The sequence below is a fragment of the Ruditapes philippinarum genome, unplaced genomic scaffold (assembly GCF_026571515.1).
Source record: "Ruditapes philippinarum isolate M1 unplaced genomic scaffold, ASM2657151v2 ctg15362_1_1_1_1, whole genome shotgun sequence".
Taxonomy (NCBI): Eukaryota; Metazoa; Mollusca; class Bivalvia; order Venerida; family Veneridae; genus Ruditapes; species Ruditapes philippinarum.
This window is the reverse complement of record NW_026864926.1, coordinates 975-20,379: the sequence shown is the minus strand read 5'-3', so window position 1 is coordinate 20,379 and position 19,405 is coordinate 975. Positions and strand designations below refer to the sequence as shown.

At 33.5% G+C, this 19,405-nt stretch overlaps 1 protein-coding gene across 1 annotated transcript; it reads right to left on the bottom strand.

The window, feature by feature from the left end:
• Positions 1-1,198: 1,198 nt before the first annotated feature.
• On the bottom strand, positions 1,199-18,889 carry LOC132727293 (transmembrane 9 superfamily member 4-like; the record flags this gene model as incomplete). The annotated part of the gene is made up of 15 exons (XM_060712726.1): positions 1,199-1,339; positions 1,590-1,653; positions 2,232-2,311; positions 3,112-3,291; positions 4,118-4,193; positions 4,635-4,648; positions 7,158-7,228; positions 7,872-8,024; positions 8,559-8,698; positions 9,172-9,227; positions 9,943-10,045; positions 10,516-10,637; positions 13,748-13,791; positions 14,998-15,100; positions 18,759-18,889. Coding segments are annotated over 15 exons (1,478 nt in total), but the record flags the coding sequence as incomplete, so codon positions are not given.
• Positions 18,890-19,405: the final 516 nt, after the last annotated feature.

Sequence of the window (19,405 nt, the reverse complement as noted above, 5' to 3'; positions counted from 1 at the left end):
ATTTTGACACAAGAGGCTTTGGTAGAGTACCTTTAGATGATATTATTTAACAAATATTAAAGCTCTAAGCCTTGTACCTTCAGACAATAAGATTTTTTTTATTTTTTACTATATGTATTATTTGAAATCAATGACCCCGAGGCGGGGCAATTTTTGACCCCAGGGCTATAATTTGAACAATCTTGCTAGAGTTTACAACACAATGTTTCATGCAAAATATCTAACCTCTAAGCATTTGTCAATTGCTAGAAGAACTTTTTTTTAAGTTTTTACTATATACATATAAGGAAAACAAATGACCCCTGGGGCGGGGCCAATTTTGACCCCAGGGCTATAATTTGAACAATCTGGGGTAGAGGTCTACCAGACAATGCCTTATGCAAAATATCTAAGCTCTAGGCCTTTTGGGTCCTTTACCAAGAAGGTGTTTTAAGTTTTTACTATATGTACATATAGCGAAAAATCAATGACCCCCTGGGGCGGGCCGATTTTGACCCAAGGGCTTATAATTTGAAAATCTTGGTAAGGGTCTACCAGATGATGCCTTATGCAAAATATCTAAGCTCTAGGCCTTTTGGGGTTTTTACAAGAAGGTATTTTAAGTTTTTACTATATGTACATAGTGAAAATCAATGACCCCCGGGGCGGTGCCAATTTTGACCCCAGGGCTATAACTTGAAACAATCTTGGTAAGGTCGTCTACCAGATGATGCCTTATGCAAAATATCTAAGCTCAAGGCCTTTTGGGTTTTTACAAGAAGGTATTTTAAGTTTTTACTATATGTACATAGTGAAAATCAATGACCCCGGGGCGGGCCGAATTTTGACCCCAGGGCTATAATTTGAACAATCTTGTTAGAGGTCTACCAGACAATGCCTTATGCAAAATATCTAAGCTCTAGGCCTTTTGGGTCTTTACAAGAAGATTTTTTTAAATTTATTCTTATAATTCTTTTTTGGTTGCCATGGCAACCAGATTTCTGCATGGAATGAAATTCTTTGAACAACTTTGGAAGCCCTTCACCCAAGGAACAATCCTGCCAAGTTTGGTTGAAATTGGACTAGTGGTTTTTCACAAGAAGATTTTTTAAGTTCACTATATAATCTATATAACACACACACACAAACACACCAACACACACACAGGTGAATCCCTATATGCCACTGCATCGCAGATGCTGTGGTGGCATAAAAATACAGAGAAAATGGAAGAGCTTACCTCGCCACATAACTGGAAGTATACCATCACAATCGAGATTTGTGATACAGAAATTATGAGAATGACAAACACTAGAAACAAGAAACCAAACAGATAGTAGAACTGGTTCTCCCAAATTGCCTGAAAATAAAATATATATGTACACATACAGTAAGTGCCTACAATGTTTAAGCAATCAAAATTATAGTGGTTCGAAAATATACATCAAACAATAGCTTTAAACTTATAAATTTGTCTGTTGTGTGAAATATACAAATCAGAATTCCTTAAAAAAAGGAAATCTCAAAGAGAAATAAAAATATTTCAACAATAAATGAAGAAATTTTGACTTAATTTATCTCAAACATATATCAAGGGAGATAATACTCACTGTAAAGATGAAGAACAGTTCAATGAACATAGCTCCGAATGGTAGAATACCTGCCATCAAGATGCTGAAATTTACAACAAAATTATTAGTAAATATGATAAATCATTCAAAGCAAATTCTTTAGAAATGTCAAACATTTGTTTAATAATGCTTTGATAATGGATTAAGAGCATTTGAACATGTATAACAACTGAAGAAAGAATCGCTAAATGTGCAGTAATGTGTTGCAAAAATAGCAAAATGTAAACAAAGTAGTATTTTAACTTCCATACAAAATGCTGATTAACTTAAATCAGACCAATTGCCAACAGAGCAAAAGTTGCACAAAAAAAAAATTCATTTATATTGCAAAGAAATATTTTTTTCGGAAGATGTAATAAAATACCATAAATAAAAAGGTTTTCAGAAATAAAATTGATAGCAGTGGTGAGGCATAATGGGCCTTTAACTCAATTTCAATTAGTTCTATATGGAAAAAGAAACTTTCAGGAGTAGAAAAAACAACCTGAACTTTAGTCAAATGCCTGAAAACTTGTACCAATAAAAGGGGAATGCTGACATGTGAGCAAGTACAATAGCTTGAGCTAAAAACTGTACAAAAATGTGTGCATATGTTCAACAGAAAAATAGTAAATATCTAACCTGAGACCTGGTGACATATACCAGGCTTGTTCAGGAACTTGTCTTGGAATTTGATTGGTTCTTACAGGATGCTGATATGCCTGTAACAGAAAATAATGACATCCGTTATAAAATAATCTTTTTAACTATCATTAACAAGAATTGCACCTGCTATAGCCATATGTTTACTGAAATGATAATTGTTTATTGTGTCAACCATGTTACAATACAAATCACAGTTTACAATTAAACAAACATGGGGCTATAATTCTTTTAATCTAACAGATTAAAATCACTGGCCTACCAGCAGCAGACAAAAAGAAGGAAAAATTAAATTAAGCTTCAGTGACCTTGACCAAATCAATATGAAATTCCACTCAAAGGCATACATAGTTCAGTGGGAGATTCACACACACTAAATATGTAAAATATCAGTCAATAAATACAGTTGCTATGAAAAATAAGACAGTAAATGTAACAGAAGGCTTAGATGATGAGATAAAACTGGAAACTGTATGATCGGACATCCCATCTTAAAATGAAAAGCAGGGACAGTATGAGGAAACAATAAAACACTGATGCCTGACATCTGTGTAGCCCCCTATAGACAGACTGTGTCAAATGTCATACACCTGTTGCATGCACCACTGAAACTTTTTTACTATCATAAAAATATTGTAACATTTTAAGGCACACAAATCCTACCAGTGGAAATCCAGCTCACCATCAAGAGTGGTTTGTGGCCTTTATTTATGAAAAACATTCCATTATGTTAATTCATCAACTTTAGTTTTTGCATATTAATATGCTCATTATCAGTTCTACCAACGTCATTACAATATTACAAATTTTCAGGGAAACTTATCAGGGATGTAATAATCAAAATACTTTAAATACTAACCTGTTTTCTGAACCCAAAGAAATAGCCGAGGAACACAAGTGGTACTGAGATACCAAACCACATACAGAGTAGAGCCAACATTGTTGTAAATGGTACAGCTCCTGATGAGTGTTTGCCCCAAATGAAAAAGTTCAGGAAAAAACATATTCCAAAAACAAGTCCTGGGTATAATGTAGCAGTCTGAAATGAAATCACAAATGATAATATCTTTTGCTGTTGTCTTGAACTTGTCTTAAAATTAGACTAGAGTCGTTTATATAAGTAATTATATCTCCCCTAATGGCGACCAATTATTGCATCGTGTTATAGTAAGCTTTGATGACAACAATCTAAATCATTGAACAATATATTTCATCATATCATCTATTCATACCTGCGAAATATTCATCAGGAGAATCTCATTTGATTTATAATATTTTAATTAACTGGAAATCAAGGTGTTGGGGTTTTGCTTTTGTTTTTTGTTTGTTTTTTTTGGAAACTAGCTAAATCTTTTTTAGATAAGGCTCAAGATAAAGTTATCTTAAAATTTTCCACCATATTAATTTCTGACAAAATCTAGTTTAATGGGTAGTCTGTTTAGTTTTAATAACTTAATTTTTTGTTAAAAAGGGTTTTAAATTTAAAAAAAAACAATCCATCGAAAAAATAAACTACAGGCTAGCCTGATTTAACAATATGAGCCGTGTTTTCACAAAACCAAAAAGTGGGGTTGCAACCGCATGGATCCAGACCCCGCCGGGGCATCCCGGGGTCTGATCAGGGTCCCTGCGTTTCCGACAGTTTCTTTCAAAGGGTTTGTAAGCCAACACCATGGATCCTGATCAGACTGCTCAGATGCGCAGGCTGGTCTGGATCCATGCTGGTCGCAATAACACTATGTTGATTTTGTCATGACACGGCTCAATAATGTTGATTTTGTGCCCTATAGCACTCAAAAAAACTTTTAAGGATTGAAAGAAATTAGGTAAAACTGGTAAATACTATATATAGCGGAGTATATTACCTGTAAAGCGGACTGTTTCCATTGTGTACCCTTCATCGTTTTGTAAATTCTTGCAGCAAAATATCCAGCAATCAACCTGTAGAAAGACATGTTATATAGATTGAAATGAAATTGATTATCAGATTAAACAATTACATCAAATTACCCTACCTGATCAGAACATTTTTGTTAAATAATTAAGAATTAGCTATCTATCGAAGTGCTGGTTTTTAATCGCTTGAGTCTGAACTGCATAAACAAGTTCTAGGGCTTCCCCCTTAATTCTAAAAACAATTTAGAATCAGGGGACTTGCAAAATTTTGACTTTGGAAGTACCATATGGGGTAAAAAGGGAAAACCATAAAATTTTAATCACAAGAAAAAAATCATATGAATGATTTCCCAAAAAACTTTTTGGGAAAACTCAAAAACAAAACTAAAAAGATAGAAATTTTAAAACTGTTTAAAACTTAAACAAAATTAGAATTTTGCTAAATTAAAAATGCAAACCCCTTTATAGGAAAAAACTTTTTCATACCTATGGGGTAAATTCTTAAAAATTAGATAACAGAAAATTTTTCCCCCCATAAATACAAAAGGAATTGTCATCATAAGAGCCCTCTAGATGGGGGGTATAACATACCCAACATGCAAATCTGAAATTTTGTAATATATTCAAATAAATCTAAACTGTATGGGGGAATTTTCTGCATTTTAAAAGAAAAGCGAATTTAAAATTCAGACCTTCGCAAAAGGGAAATTTTTAGGAGGTGCGGGAAAAAACAATCGGGTTATTGATATTTTTCTAAAATTTTTTTCAATTTCGAAAAATTTCCAAATATTTCTGCTTGCTAACAAAAACCCCTTATACTATACACCATATTAGAAAAAAGCGTCAAAAATTCAGTTTGAAAAAAAATTCAAAAAAAAAGTATCCTTTGTGTTAAATCATATCAAAAAAAATATCCATCACCCAAAAATACTACTTTTTTATAAAATTAGTTCATTAAATAAAAAATCGACAATTTTTTTTTTGGGTAGCACAATGCAACATTTTTTGAAACATTGGGAAAAATTTAGTCAAATAAAGAAAAAAATGTAGGGTTTTGGGAAAAAAATTGAATTTCCAACATTGAAACTGCCCTTTACTTATTTTAAAATTAAAAAAACCCCCACATAAACATTGGTTTTCATTTTCTACTTACCCAAACAAATAAAAAACTTGTATTCCAGCACCAAAAAAGGCCAGCAACTTTTTAAAAAATCGGGGTGTTTAAATACATCCCCAGACAAGCTTCCATCCGGGCCTTTAATTTTTTCCTTAAAAAAAAAATCATATTTTCAATTAAAATAAATATTAAAATAAAAATTTAAATTTTTTTTCATGGGTTTTTAAATCATGCCAAAGGGGGTTTTTATATGGGAAAAAAAAGCTAAGTGCCCCTTCTTCCTTGTTCCAAATTTTATTATTATTTTGGGTCAAAAGGGAAGATGTTTGGTAACCTCGGGGACAACCAAGGAACACCCGAGGTAAAAACCCTCCCACCTGCTGCAGGGAAAATGAAGATTTATATTTCAAAAAATTTTTTTACCATTACGGGGAAAAAAAGAGGGGGTCAAATACATGTGGCCTCAAATGGCCAATTTCATTTAGACAAATTTTTTAACAGACGACAGGGCAAGGACGGAAACTAGACTTTACTGCAAATGTAAAAATTTTGGGTAAAATTGCACCCTAGTTATAAAGTCCGGGAAAACTTTGTTTCTGGGAACAACAGAAAAAAAACCCTTTTTTTCAAAGACCCTTTCTCACCAAAAATCATTAACCGGGAAAACCCCCTGCAAAATTTTCGAAACTTGAGTAAAACAAAATCCAATTTTTTTAAAATTTTAATGGATAAAAAAATATCCGGACAAACTTTAAAAAAAAAAAAATTAAAAGGGGATAACTCTACAAAAAAATTAAAGAAAATGCTACAATTCACAATGTGGATGATATTCCTTAAATTTTGGGTGAAATTGCACCGTATTTTTTTGGGGGATCCGGACAACTATTTTTGTATCTGGCAACACACAGAAAAAAACACCTTTTTATCAAAGGGCCATAACTCGGCCAAAAATCATTCAACCGGAAAACCCTTGCAATATGCGCAAGGACTTGAGCTACAGATCAATCCTGTGAAGTTTCATTGAAATTGCTTCAGTGGTATAAGAGAAGTAGTCCGGACAAACTTTAAAATAAAAAATTTCTAAAGGGCCATAACTCTGACAAAAATCATTGAACCGGAAAATGCTGACAATATGCACAACTAGACTTGATACTGATCATTCCTGTAAAGTTTGGATGAAATTGCACCAGTAGTTTATGAGGGGTAGTCCGGACAAGTTTTGTGACGGACGGACGGACAGACGGACAGACAGACAGACAGACAGACGGACAGACGGACAGACGGACAGACAGACGACGGAGAAGTGATCCCTATATGTCGCCACTACTCCGTAGAGGCGACACAACAATTGCTGCAATTCTAATGCCCAACCCATAAAGGCAACCAACCCCTTATCCACAAGCGGACCCACCAACCTTCTGTAAAGCATAGCTTCTTCATTTGAAAGAATCCATTTCTGTGGCAAGATTCATATCCAACAGCAGTGCAAGGCAAGTGATTTAAGTCAGCAACCTTAACCACTTGCCCAACAACACCCCCTTGAATATTTGGGTATCAAATTATTTGGTCTTAAAACAATAATGCACACTTTTTTATAGAGCTGATAATAAAATTTCTGCTATAATGATTTGTAGAACTTTTAATGCAAGAAATCACTGAAAATAAATAAGGTCTATAGTTAGTATGCTCGCACAAAAGGTGCCTTTGTCACTAGTATAGAGCCAGGCCAGCCCTACATATCTATGCAGTCTAACCAAAGTATATACTGTCCCCTGTTTAACTTAATATTTTCATATTGATATCCCCAAAAAATGATAATGGACAGGTCCACAAATGGAAGCTGGACATGTTCATTTAAGAAATTCAGCATATCAAGGGGTTAATACACTTACCAAATCCTCATCTCTGTTATATTTTGCAATGTCCTTTCTCAATGTTCTGATCATAATCATTGTCAATATACCTGCAATACAATGATATTTCTAATCTAATATTATATTCTCTGAACCATATGAAATGCAAATATTTTTTATCTTTTTACCCGACAGTTTTTGTTTCTTTTTTTTTAACATTTTTAAGACATATTATTGGATTATATACGTCACAAGTACACTTAACTTCATTTGCATGCACTAAAAAACAGTTTAGGAAATAAAGTTTTTCACACATTTCTATAATGTCTTTCGATTGTTGACACTTGTGACGTCACGAGTCAATGCTCTCTAAAAACACTTTTTGATTCTGAACATTCACTGGACAATTTCCTACTTTGCTAAATTCAAATTTTTATTTCTATAGCAAACCTCTCCAAACACACATGCATTTTACTCCAATTATAATGTCATATACACTTGTTACATTAAATCAATTCAAAATAAGTTTTCATATACTATATCTATGACACATACTACTCTTAGTCTTCAATTGTTACATTTAACAACTTTAATACCTGTCCAGATGCCAATGTTTTTATAATATTCAATTTCAAAAGAAAACAAGTTTGATTATACATTCAATATTTTTTATAACCAACTGGATGCCATTGGTTTTATATAACCATTTTTTCACATTACTTTACATTGCACGTGAGTCACAATAGCACTAACCTGAGAGGAAGAAGACCACAACAACAGAGTTGATAATGGAGAACCAATGTATCTGTACATCACTCATAGCCAGGTAGGTGTCCCATCTTGATGCCCAGATTATATCACTCTGCTCCCAGTGTACCTCATATGTGAACATAACCTCTGTTCCTTCTGTAATCATATATATATATTAACATGTGAACATAACTTAGGTTCCTTCTGTGAAAATGAATATGTGAAAATAATTTTGGTTCCTCCTGTTTACATAAATATGTTAGCATAACTTTGGTCCCTTCTGTGAAAATGAATATGTGAACATAATTTTAGTTCCTTCTGTTAACATAAATATATGAACATAATTTTTGTTCCTCATATAAACAATATATTAACATGTGGACATTACTTGGGTTATTTTAGTAAACAAATAATCTGAGAACATAACTTTGGTTTCTTTTGTTAACATGAATATCTGAAAGTAACTGATTCTTCTCAAAAATATAAATATGTAAACATAAATATGTGAACATAGCTTCATTTTTTTTTAATTATAACAATAAAAATAAATTGGGCTCTTTCTGTGAATATAAATATGAAAACATAAATTAAGCTCCTGCTGTGAACATAAATATATGAACGGAGGCTGGTCTGGATCCATGCTGGTCGCAAACCCATTATGTTGGTTTTGTCATGGCGCGGCTCATTTACCTTTAGCCTCTACAAGCAGAGGAGATGGGTCCGATTTAGCAAGACTGGCTTTACTTGAACATGCACCATCCTTGACCTCGTAATCTGTTACGGAACGGCTTTCTGGGGCTACCTCAAACCCAACTACTCTGTTTGTCTGGCTGCAATAAACAAGAGGAATAATTTTCATTTGTTATTGTATATATCAGCAAAATCTAGTGTTTTATGCCTTATTATTCTTTAAAATCAAATAACATCTTACTACCATTGGATCTAATCCCATCATTATTTATTAAGAGGAATCTATCTAAATAAGATACAAAATATTGACGATTCTACTCAGATGCTCGCTCTTGCAAATAGTGGCACCTGTCGTCTTCCTCGAACAGTAAAGCTAGGAAATCACAATTTTTGACTTTTACAGTACAAATAAACTGAATTTGTCATTTTATTCGTCTTACTGAAAGTTAAAACTCTCTTTACCAGAAATGAATATATGGCTTTCAATAGGTAAAATAAGTTATTAAAACTTGCAAGCCAACAATGAATCTAAACAAAATTTCCAAAACCTATACTGGTGGCAAATGGTAATCACTTTCAGTTCCAGCATGTTAAGACCATACATTGCACTTACCTACTAACATCAAAATGGTACTTCAATAAAATCTTCAAGTGATTGTTCAAGTAAGCCTACAAAAATACAAGAAAAAAACAAATTTAAATGTTTGCCTTAAAGTATGTCTTAACTGATGCAAATCCTTTCAAATAAATCCAAGAACATTTATATTTCAATTTTTAGCAATTTTTATACATGTTATATTACATGTAATGATGTACAAACACACAAAATGTCTATAAAAGCCTATCATAAAGCAGTATCTATTTATAAAGCTTACACTAAAAGGTTAGATTCATTTATTCAAACACACACGAAAATATGCCAGTCACCACATTTTATTTGCTTACAACAGTCAAACCAAACTACTTCTACATAGAAACAAGTACTTTATAAAATGATTTATCTGCAATTGCTGCATCTAATTATTCCATTGATCATATACTTATTGAGATTTTCAGTTCACATAATGTGCTTTCAATTTCTTATACTTTTCAACATTTCACATTCATAAATATCTTTCATTAAGTGTTCATAAGCATGATGAAATGCACACTGTCCTAACAATAGACTAACTCCAAAATTAAGAATATTTGGGTTTATAATTTCCAGCTAATCCGTAGATACAAACAAACCTTTTACAGTTATAGCTTCGAAAATAAGCACAACAGGTTGACCAATTTATTATGACGGGTAGTGCACTGTGAAGCAATAATGGTACAACTTTGTTTATACCTACAGGTCAGTTTGGAAAAAACAAATTGCCGAGTTCCGGATAACATCTTTTACCTTTCCATCCTTCTCAAAACCAAGTCTATAGCCATGCTCATATTGGATCTCTTGTGTGTCAATTAAAGCAAACTTTGTGGCACACGGTAAATTGTCAACCAACCTAGATGAATAAAGGCACATGAAATATTAATGTATGGTAATATAGAAATGTTAAATGCTTATAGTTCATAGCTTTACAGTGCTGCGTTAGTGTCCACTTCAGATGTACAAGTGTCCCAAATTCAAATCCAACCAAATGTTGATTTTTATTTTTCAGTCAGTTACAATTTGCATAATACAACTTTAAATTAACATGCGGTTCATTGTACATGTCTGTGATATTCCCTTTTCTAAAATACACTAAATTAATTCATGAATTTGAAATTTTCTAACAAATATTTAATGTTAACTCATATAATCATCCATTATGTAAGACTATTTTTATATCATAATGCCAGCAACTTCATAACAAAGCATTTTTTTCTATCACATCACATATTTATGTCTATAATACAGTATATTTTATAATGAAAATAATAACTGAGCAGACTATTAATTGGCATACAATGAATTTGGTTATAAGTTACTTACAGATGCACATAGTAATCGTTCTTGATCAAGTCAATGAGGATTTTAGCCTGTTTCAGTGACAGCTGGCTGGGTTTGTCGCCGGTACACAGTAATTTACAAGTCTGATCCTCCAATGCTTTGATCTGTATGAAAATTTATCATACACATTTGATTTATAATTGACACAAGTTTCAAACTAACAGACATCTTTAAGACAGTTACAAAAGTTTTTATTATTAAGGTACCATGAACATTAAATTACTGAAAATGATGAAACATTATATTATGATATGATGTTTAAGATATTAACAAAGCATGGATTAAAATACGAAGTCTCTGTTTCAAATATTATCACCCCTCTTAATGACTGCTTTTAATTGCTTATTTTAATATCAACAACAATTCTGTTCCTGGTTCGGTTCAGATTATTTCATGTGATGAATTTCAGAAGTGGGATTAAAGTTCCCTCTTATAGAAAATACATGGTTGATGTCGGGATGGAGAAGGTTTATCCGGTGAGCGAGAAAGTGTATCTTGGCGAGCTTTAGCGAGCCAAGATTCACTTTCGCAGCGAACCGGATAAACCTTCTCCATCCCGACATCAACCATGTATTTGATTTATCCTGCTTTTTATCATGTTTTTAGAATAATTAAATGGTTTCATTCTTCTTTTTCCCCGATAAAATAGCATCTATATGCAGCTTTGTTTTGCTGCTAAATATGTGACGTCATCATATGACGTAATGACTGGAGATAGATAAGTTTATCCGGCAAGGCTTTATCCAGCTGATGATATAGACAGTAGCAGGATAAAAAGATATATTCGGTCTTAAGTTTACCTTTGCTAACAGAGACAGAAACATTTACGATAAAACACTGTAAAATAATATAGCATTTGACAGTTATATTACTCAGAAATTCATAAGATTCAACAAGAGGGCCATGATGGCCCTGAGGTCGCTCACCTGTATATAGCCCCCCCCCCCCCCCGGGTCAATTTTTACCCAAGGACTTTTATTTGAACAGACTTTTCAGGGCCAAAAAACCCTTCTTTGTAGAGGCCGAATATAGGCTGCTTCCCCAACCAAACTAGCCTCTTTTTTTCCCCAGTTTTGTCCTCAAAATTCCCCAGTATTTTGAAATTTCCCATAGAATTTAGAACAAAATTAAATGATGGTGTTGAATTAAGGTCTTTTACTGCCTTATTAGTATTTCCCAGTGCTTTTTGCTTTTCTATTTTGAAGAACTTGTTAAAAGTTTGAGTTAAATTTGATACCCCTTTTCCCAAAGTATGCCAAAGTCATGTATATTTTCCCCAAGAAAAAGGCTGAGGCCCCTTCCCCAAAAATGGTGTTTTGGCCCTGCTTTTGGTAGACACCCATAAGATGTTTCATGCTAAACATCTAAGTTCTAGCTCATTGGGTTTTTTAAAAGAAGATTTTTAAGTTTTTACTATACACATATAGTTAAAAACAATGACACCCCTGGGGCAGGGCCAATTTTGACCCCAGGGCTTTTATTTGAACAAACTTTGTAGATATTTACTTAAAGATGTTTCATGTATAACATCTAAACTCAAGCTATTTGGGTTTTTCAAAGAAGATTTTTAAGTTTTTGCTATACACATATAAGGTTAAATCAATGACCCCCGGGGCAGGGCCAGTTTTGACCCCAGGGCTTTTATTTGAACATACTTGGTAGACACCCATTAGAACATGTTTCATGCTAAATATCTTAGCTCTAGCTCTTTGAGTTCTTTAAAAGAAGATTTTTTAAGTTTTTACTATATGCATATAGGGAAAATCAATGACCCCCTGGGGCTGGGGCAATTTTGACCCCAGGGCTTTTATTTGAACAAACTTGGTAGACACTCATTAGAAGATGTTTCATGCTAAATATCTTAGCTCTAGCTCTTTGGGTTCTTTAAAAGAAGATTTTTTTAAGTTTTTACTATATGCATATAGGGAAAATCTATGACCCCCTGGGACGGGGCCAATTTTGACCCCAGGGCTTTTATTTGAACAAACTTGGTAGACATTCACTAGAAGATGTTTCATGCCAAATATCTAAGCTCTAGCTCTTACGGTTCTTTAAAAGAAGATTTTTTAAGTTTTTACTATATGCATATAGGGAAAATCAATGACCCCTGGGGCGGGGCCAATTTTGACCCCAGGGCTTTTATTTTAACAAACTTGGTAGACACTCACTAGAAGATATTTCATGTCAAATATCTTAGCTCTAGCTCTTTGGGTTCTTTTAAAGAAGATTTTTTAAGTTTTTACTATATGCATATAGGGAAAATCTATGACCCCCTGGGGCAGGGCCAATTTTGACCTCAGGGCTTTTATTTGAACAAACTTGGTAGACACTCATTAGAAGATGTTTCATGCTAAATATCTTAGCTCTAGCTCTTTGGGTTCTTTAAAAGAAGATTTTTTAAGTTTTTACTATATGCATATAGGGAAAATCAATGACCCCCTGGGGCGGGCCAATTTTGACCCCAGGGCTTTTATTTGAACAAACTTGGTAGACATTCACTAGAAGATGTTTCATGCCAAATATCTAAGCTCTAGCTTTTACAGTTCTTTAAAAGAAGATTTTTTAAGTTTTTACTATATGCATATAGGGAAAATCAATGACCCCCCCGGCCGGGGCCAATTTTGACCCAAGGGCTTTTATTTGAAAAACTTGGTAGACACTCACTAGAAGATGTTTCATGCCAAATATCTTAGCTCTAGCTCTTTGGGTTCTTTAAAAGAAGATTTTTAAGTTTTTACTATATGCATATAGGGAAAATCAATGATCCCCTGGGGCGGGGCCAATTTTGACCCTAGGGCTTTTATTTGAACAAACTTGGTAGACACTCATTAGAAGATGTTTCATGCCAAATATCTAAGCTCTAGCTCTTACGGTTCTTTAAAAGAAGATATTTAAAGATTTTTCTTTCGGTTGCCATGGCAACCAGAGTTCTGCATGAAATGGAATTCTTTGAACAATCTTGATAGAGCTTCATACAAAGAGTATTCCTGCCAAGTTTCATTAACATTGGCCTTGCGGTATCATAGAAAATGTCCTTAGAATATTTAAAATGTGGACGGACGACAGATGACTGACGCCATTTGGTTGGCCATCCTAAAAGCTCACCTGCACTTTGTGCAAGGTGAGCTAAAAACAAAAAGATATATGAAATTTTATATATGGTATTTATTTTCTTTCCAGCATTCATATTCAGTAATGTTTTAGTCCTACGTACCTTATAAGCTGTTGAAACAATCCTATCTCCTCTAAGAACTTCACCTGTAACAAGAAAATAAATCATCTATAAATGTAATGTTACATGACTAGCCCATAACCTGCTAAACTTCTCAAATGGACTGGTCTAGAATTCATATTTGGAACTATCCATCAAAATTTTAGGGATATCAAGCAGTGCATGTAGTCTGGTAAAATTTGCTCTGGTGGAAAATGCTACTTGTTTGTTGTTTTTTTGTTCCAGCTGTGGTTAAACAGAAGAATTTAGTTTAGAGCTTCATTTTGGTTTTGCACTTTTTTAAAAAGGATATTTGGCTTAAATTTGGCAAAAATCCAAGTTGCAACATGCAAATTGTTCATTTTGGCACAAAATTTGAGAAAAAAAGTTTTTACTATGAAAAGTCTGTCTAAAACAAGCAAAAGTGTTCATATTAAACTGCTTAAATATAAAGATCACTTTAATGTTTTCATTTATATTAAAGGATACCCTTATAATTATGTACATACCCTTAAACTACATGTATTACCAACATTGACACCAGACAACATGAATTTATCAATGTCATTATGATTTATCACAGTCAATATACCATTTTAATACAGATCTGAAGCAAAACAATTCCAAATATTGTAAACTGTTTTAATGCTTTATATAATAGGCTATCTGGCAACAGCTGTTGCATTAAATATATCGATGTTAAGACATCAAAAGATTTCTATAATACACTGAGAAATTGCAAAATCATCATTATTCATGGGGCACTAATTTTCGTGGTTTCTGTGGATAGGTCAATCCTTGAATTTATGATTCGACGAAATTTCATTTCAACTGCTGAAAGATTATGTTGCATCACATTATTGTACATTTTAACGTTTTGGAAAAATAAACATTCCCGGAATTTAATAACGCACAAAATTTTTTAACAAAACTACAAAATTTCATGCCCACGAAGTGAATTCACAGTATATCAATAGCAGTGATGACTGAATGGTAAGTTCTGGGACTGCACCAATTATTGCACTTTTTCTTACACAGGACTCTGTCCCAGTTTTGGTACAGCAGTACCTGTACCTGAAAATATGTCATCCCACCACTTTTTTGCTTATTGAAACCCAGTAGCAAATTAAATATTTTCAAATATTTCTAATCACTTCAAATTTGGCACCATAAACTTCCCTTTCAGAAAAAGGCAGGGCTTACAGTATATAAGACAATTATATGACCTGTGTTATTGACATTATTATAATTACCTAGATTTTCGGGCTTGTACTGGCCACCTCCCTCAGGTTCACAGAATGGGGCCCTGTAATACTCCATTGGAAGCTGGGTCCGTACACTAGTTAATTTCACGCCCTGAAAAAGAAACATAGTTTGAAATATTTTATCATTAATATCATCAGGGATTATTTACTTTAAATAAAACAAGGATTACAACTTACAATTACTTTTCTGTTATTAGTTTATCTGAATTTACTTTAGTTCAATTGTGCTGGAAGCTATAAGCTTATTGAAATACACCCGAATCAGTTCCTGGAATCAACCAGTACCAAGCAATGATGAATGAAAGCAAAGTTTCTAGCTCAATGAAACAATGGCTTGCCACTGATTGGTGTGAACCCATTTGGCAAGCAATCCTAAGACTACTTATCCAACACGTTAACCACTTGGCCATGCCACCCCTTTTCTGTAATTTACTTTCAAACCTATTTAAATTATTTTGGTACAATACATGTTCTTTTCATACATTATGATGTGTCTTGTTTATAAATGGCCAAAGCATGAATTTTTCTAGCCATTTTTGCCATCACTTCTATGAAGCAAATGTCTGAATACATAAAGACAGAACAGTTTTTGAAATGGACATTATGTATATGTTTTGGGCAGGGCTCTTGTTGAGTAAAGTTTGGGGCCGAATATGGACCTCATTCCCCCATTAAAACAGTGTGTGTTTTCCCCCCTAAAACCAAAAAAAAAAATACCCCTTGAAAATAATATTTAACGTCCAAAGAACAGGGATCATGTTTTTAAGTTAAATTTTTATACAAGTATCTATGATTTATATGTATTAACTAGAACTCCGCGAGTCGGATGTGTCGCCTTGTGAACGATGTAGTTTAGCGGAAATGGCCAGGACAAAAATGAAATATGAAAAATAATAAAGGGCAATAACTAAACTAGAAATGTGTCATCATGCCACGGATGCCCCCGCATGCAGCCAAAATTTCAGATGGTGCATTATTTTTTTCATTTTAAGTTCAAAGCCCTTAAAACTTTTCAATGTTAACACAAACCATTTCCATACAATGTTCAAGGCACTGAAATTATTCAGTCTTAACCTTTTAGAAATAGCATATTGCATATTTGTAGCCAAAATAAGAATGAGTGCTGAACTGAAAGTTCAAAATTTTTCCAACATTCAGGAAAGATAAGTTTGTCTAAAATCATTGAACCATGACCAACTTCAAACTTAAACTGCTTATTCCTAAGATGTATCTATATTATTTTCAAAGTGAAAGGGACATAACTCTGCCAAAAAATCATCAAACCATGACCAAATTCAAACTTGACCTGCCCATTCCTTTGACATATCCATATGTCAAATTAAAGTTGAATATGTAACACTGTTGGGTAGATAATGAACAGAAACTGTAAATTTCATATTATTTTCAAAGTGAAAGGGGCATTACTCTGCCAAAAATCATTGAACCATGACCAAATTCGAACTTGGCCTGGGCATTCCAAAAACATATCCATATGTCAAATTTGAGTTGAATGTGTTGTACCATTGGGGAGATAATAAACGGAAACTGAAAATTTCATATTATTTTCAAAGTGAAAGGGGCATAACTCTGCCAAAAATCATTGAACCATGACCAAATTTGAACTTGACCTGCGCATTCCTTTGACGCATCCATATGTCACGTTTGAGTTGAATGTGTTGTACCTTGAGGGAGATAATGAACGGAAACTGAAAATTTCATATTATTTTCAAAGTAAAAGGGGCATAACTCTGCCAAAAATCATTGAACCATGACCAAATTCGAACTTGACCTGTATTTTCTCATGACATATCCATATGTGAAGTTTGAGTTGAATGTGTTGTACCGTTGGGGAGATAATGAACGGAAACTGAAAATTTCATATTATTTTCAAAGTAAAAGGGGCATAACTCTGCCAAAAATCATCGAACCATAACCAAATTCGAACTTGACCTATATTTTCTCATGACATATCCATATGTCAAGTTTGAGTTGAATGTGTTGTACCGTTGGGGAGATAATGAACGGAAACTGAAATTTCATATTATTTTCAAAGTAAAATGGGCATAACTCTGCCAAAAAACATCGAACCATAACCAAATTCGTACTTGACCTGTATTTTCTCATGACATATCCATATGTCAAATTTGAGTTGAATGTGTCCAACCGTTCTTAAGATAATGAACGGAAACTGATGATGACGAAATGACGGAAGGATGGAAGGACGGAAGGAGGGAATGACGGAACAGGGTAACACTATATGCCCCGGCCATTACATGGCGGGGGCATAAAAAATAATAAGTGCAGAGCAGCAGTTTCTGTACACTGCACTTCTTATCAATTAGATCTATCATTCTATGATGTTTCAAGTCCATAGCTTTCATACTTGAGGAGAAATGACCAGGACAAAAATAAAGTAAGAAAATCAACAAAGGGCAATAACTTAAAAATAAGAAATGCAGAGTATCAGTTCTTATGCACTGCACTTCTTTTTAATGAGATCTATCATCCTATGAAGTTTCAAGTCCATAACTTTTATACTTTCGGAGAAATGGCCTGGACAAAAATTAAGTATGAAAATTAACAAAGGGCCATAACTCAAAAATTAAGAAATGCAGAGTACCGATTCTTGTGCACTGCACTTCTTAATAATGAGATCTATCATCCTATGAAGTTTCAAGTCCATAGCTTTTATACTTAAGGAGAAATGGCCCGGACAAAATTAAAGTATGAAAATAAACAAAGGGCAATAACTCCAAAAAATAAGAAATGCAGAGTACCAGTTCTTGTGCACTGCACTTCTTCTTAATGAGACCTATCATCCTATGAAGTTTCAAGTCCATGGCTTTTATACATTAGGAGAAATGGCCCGGACAAAAATAAAGTATGAAAATTAACAAAGGGCAATAACTCAAAAATTAGGAAGTGCAGAGTACTGGTTCTTGTGCACTGCACTTCTTAATAATGAGATCTATCATCCTATGAAGTTTCAAGTCCATAGCTTTTTTAGTTGAAGAGAAATGGCCTGGACAAAATTAAAGTATGAAAATTAACAAAGGGCAATAACTCAAAAAATAAGAACTGCAGAGTACCGGTCCTTGTGCACTGCACTTCAGGTTATTGAAAGAAGCATGCATACCAATTTTGAAGTCATTCAGACTTATAGTGACTGAGTTATGCTCCGGACAAGCTTTAGGGGACGCCGACAACGACGCCGACAACGACACAGACGCCGCCGACACCGCCGACAAAAGTAACCCCTATATGTCACCTTTTCAAGGCGACACAAAAACTACATGTTATATAATCACATTATGGAAGCTTGTGTTTTATGTATATGCATTAATGGAAAATATTATTATTAACAGTATATGTAGTCTTTGTTTTCATGTTATAAATATTCTTCAGGTGACCCAATCAAATTGTAAATGGTTGTTTGTATACTATGGATTTTTGGCCCTTGAGTCCCAAAATTTGGAATCAGAGACTGCAAAGTCTCTCACATTGGAAGTCACCTTATACATAGGTGAAGAAGAAAAAACATTATATTTTGGAAAACACAAGACAGAATGAAGAAGTTAATTACTCCAAAACTATCATGGAACACATATAAAGTTATTTGATCTGAATTGATATTTGATTAACTCAATGCTTCAAACAAAACAAAAACCAAGCAAAATGGCTACTTAGTATCATACTTCTTCACAAAAGCTACCACATCCACCGCAAGCATATATAGTAAATGTACTTACTTTAACATCTACATCTTGACCTTTGATAAACTCTACAGGTGCGACCCCTGGTATGTAGAAGCCCTTACACCACCAGACCTGTACACTCACTATAAAGATGTTTAACAGCAGAGTCTGAAATAAAGCAAAAACTTGTCATTTTCAAAATGTTTACTGTAAACTTATACTTTGTCTTTGAAGGCTTTAATAGATTTTATCTGGAACTCAGCAAATGTTGATTTTCCCAGCTAATCCAATATATATCAAACAACAAAAATACTTTATTTTGACGCCATTTGACATTTACTAGGAAAAACTAAACTCTCATATCTGGAATACTTATAAATATAAGCAAGAACAAAATTCGGTGCAAATTTTACCAATTCGAATGAGTTGTCAATCTTACTAAGATCAGGTCTGCTTGTAGTAATACATATATTAATTTTCAATTCTTATTTAAAACGAAATCATTTTGTCAAAGCAAATTAACAATAAAACAATGGTTATCTACAGCACTGTTATTGACAAGATGAATCTGTTGAATTTCTGTGGTTGTTTACAGAATTAGTTCAATTACAATAATATGAAATTATTTTTAGGCCAAGCCTATAAAAGGGGAAGTCAGATAAAAAAAAATTTCTATTTTTATTTAACATTTTTTATATTTT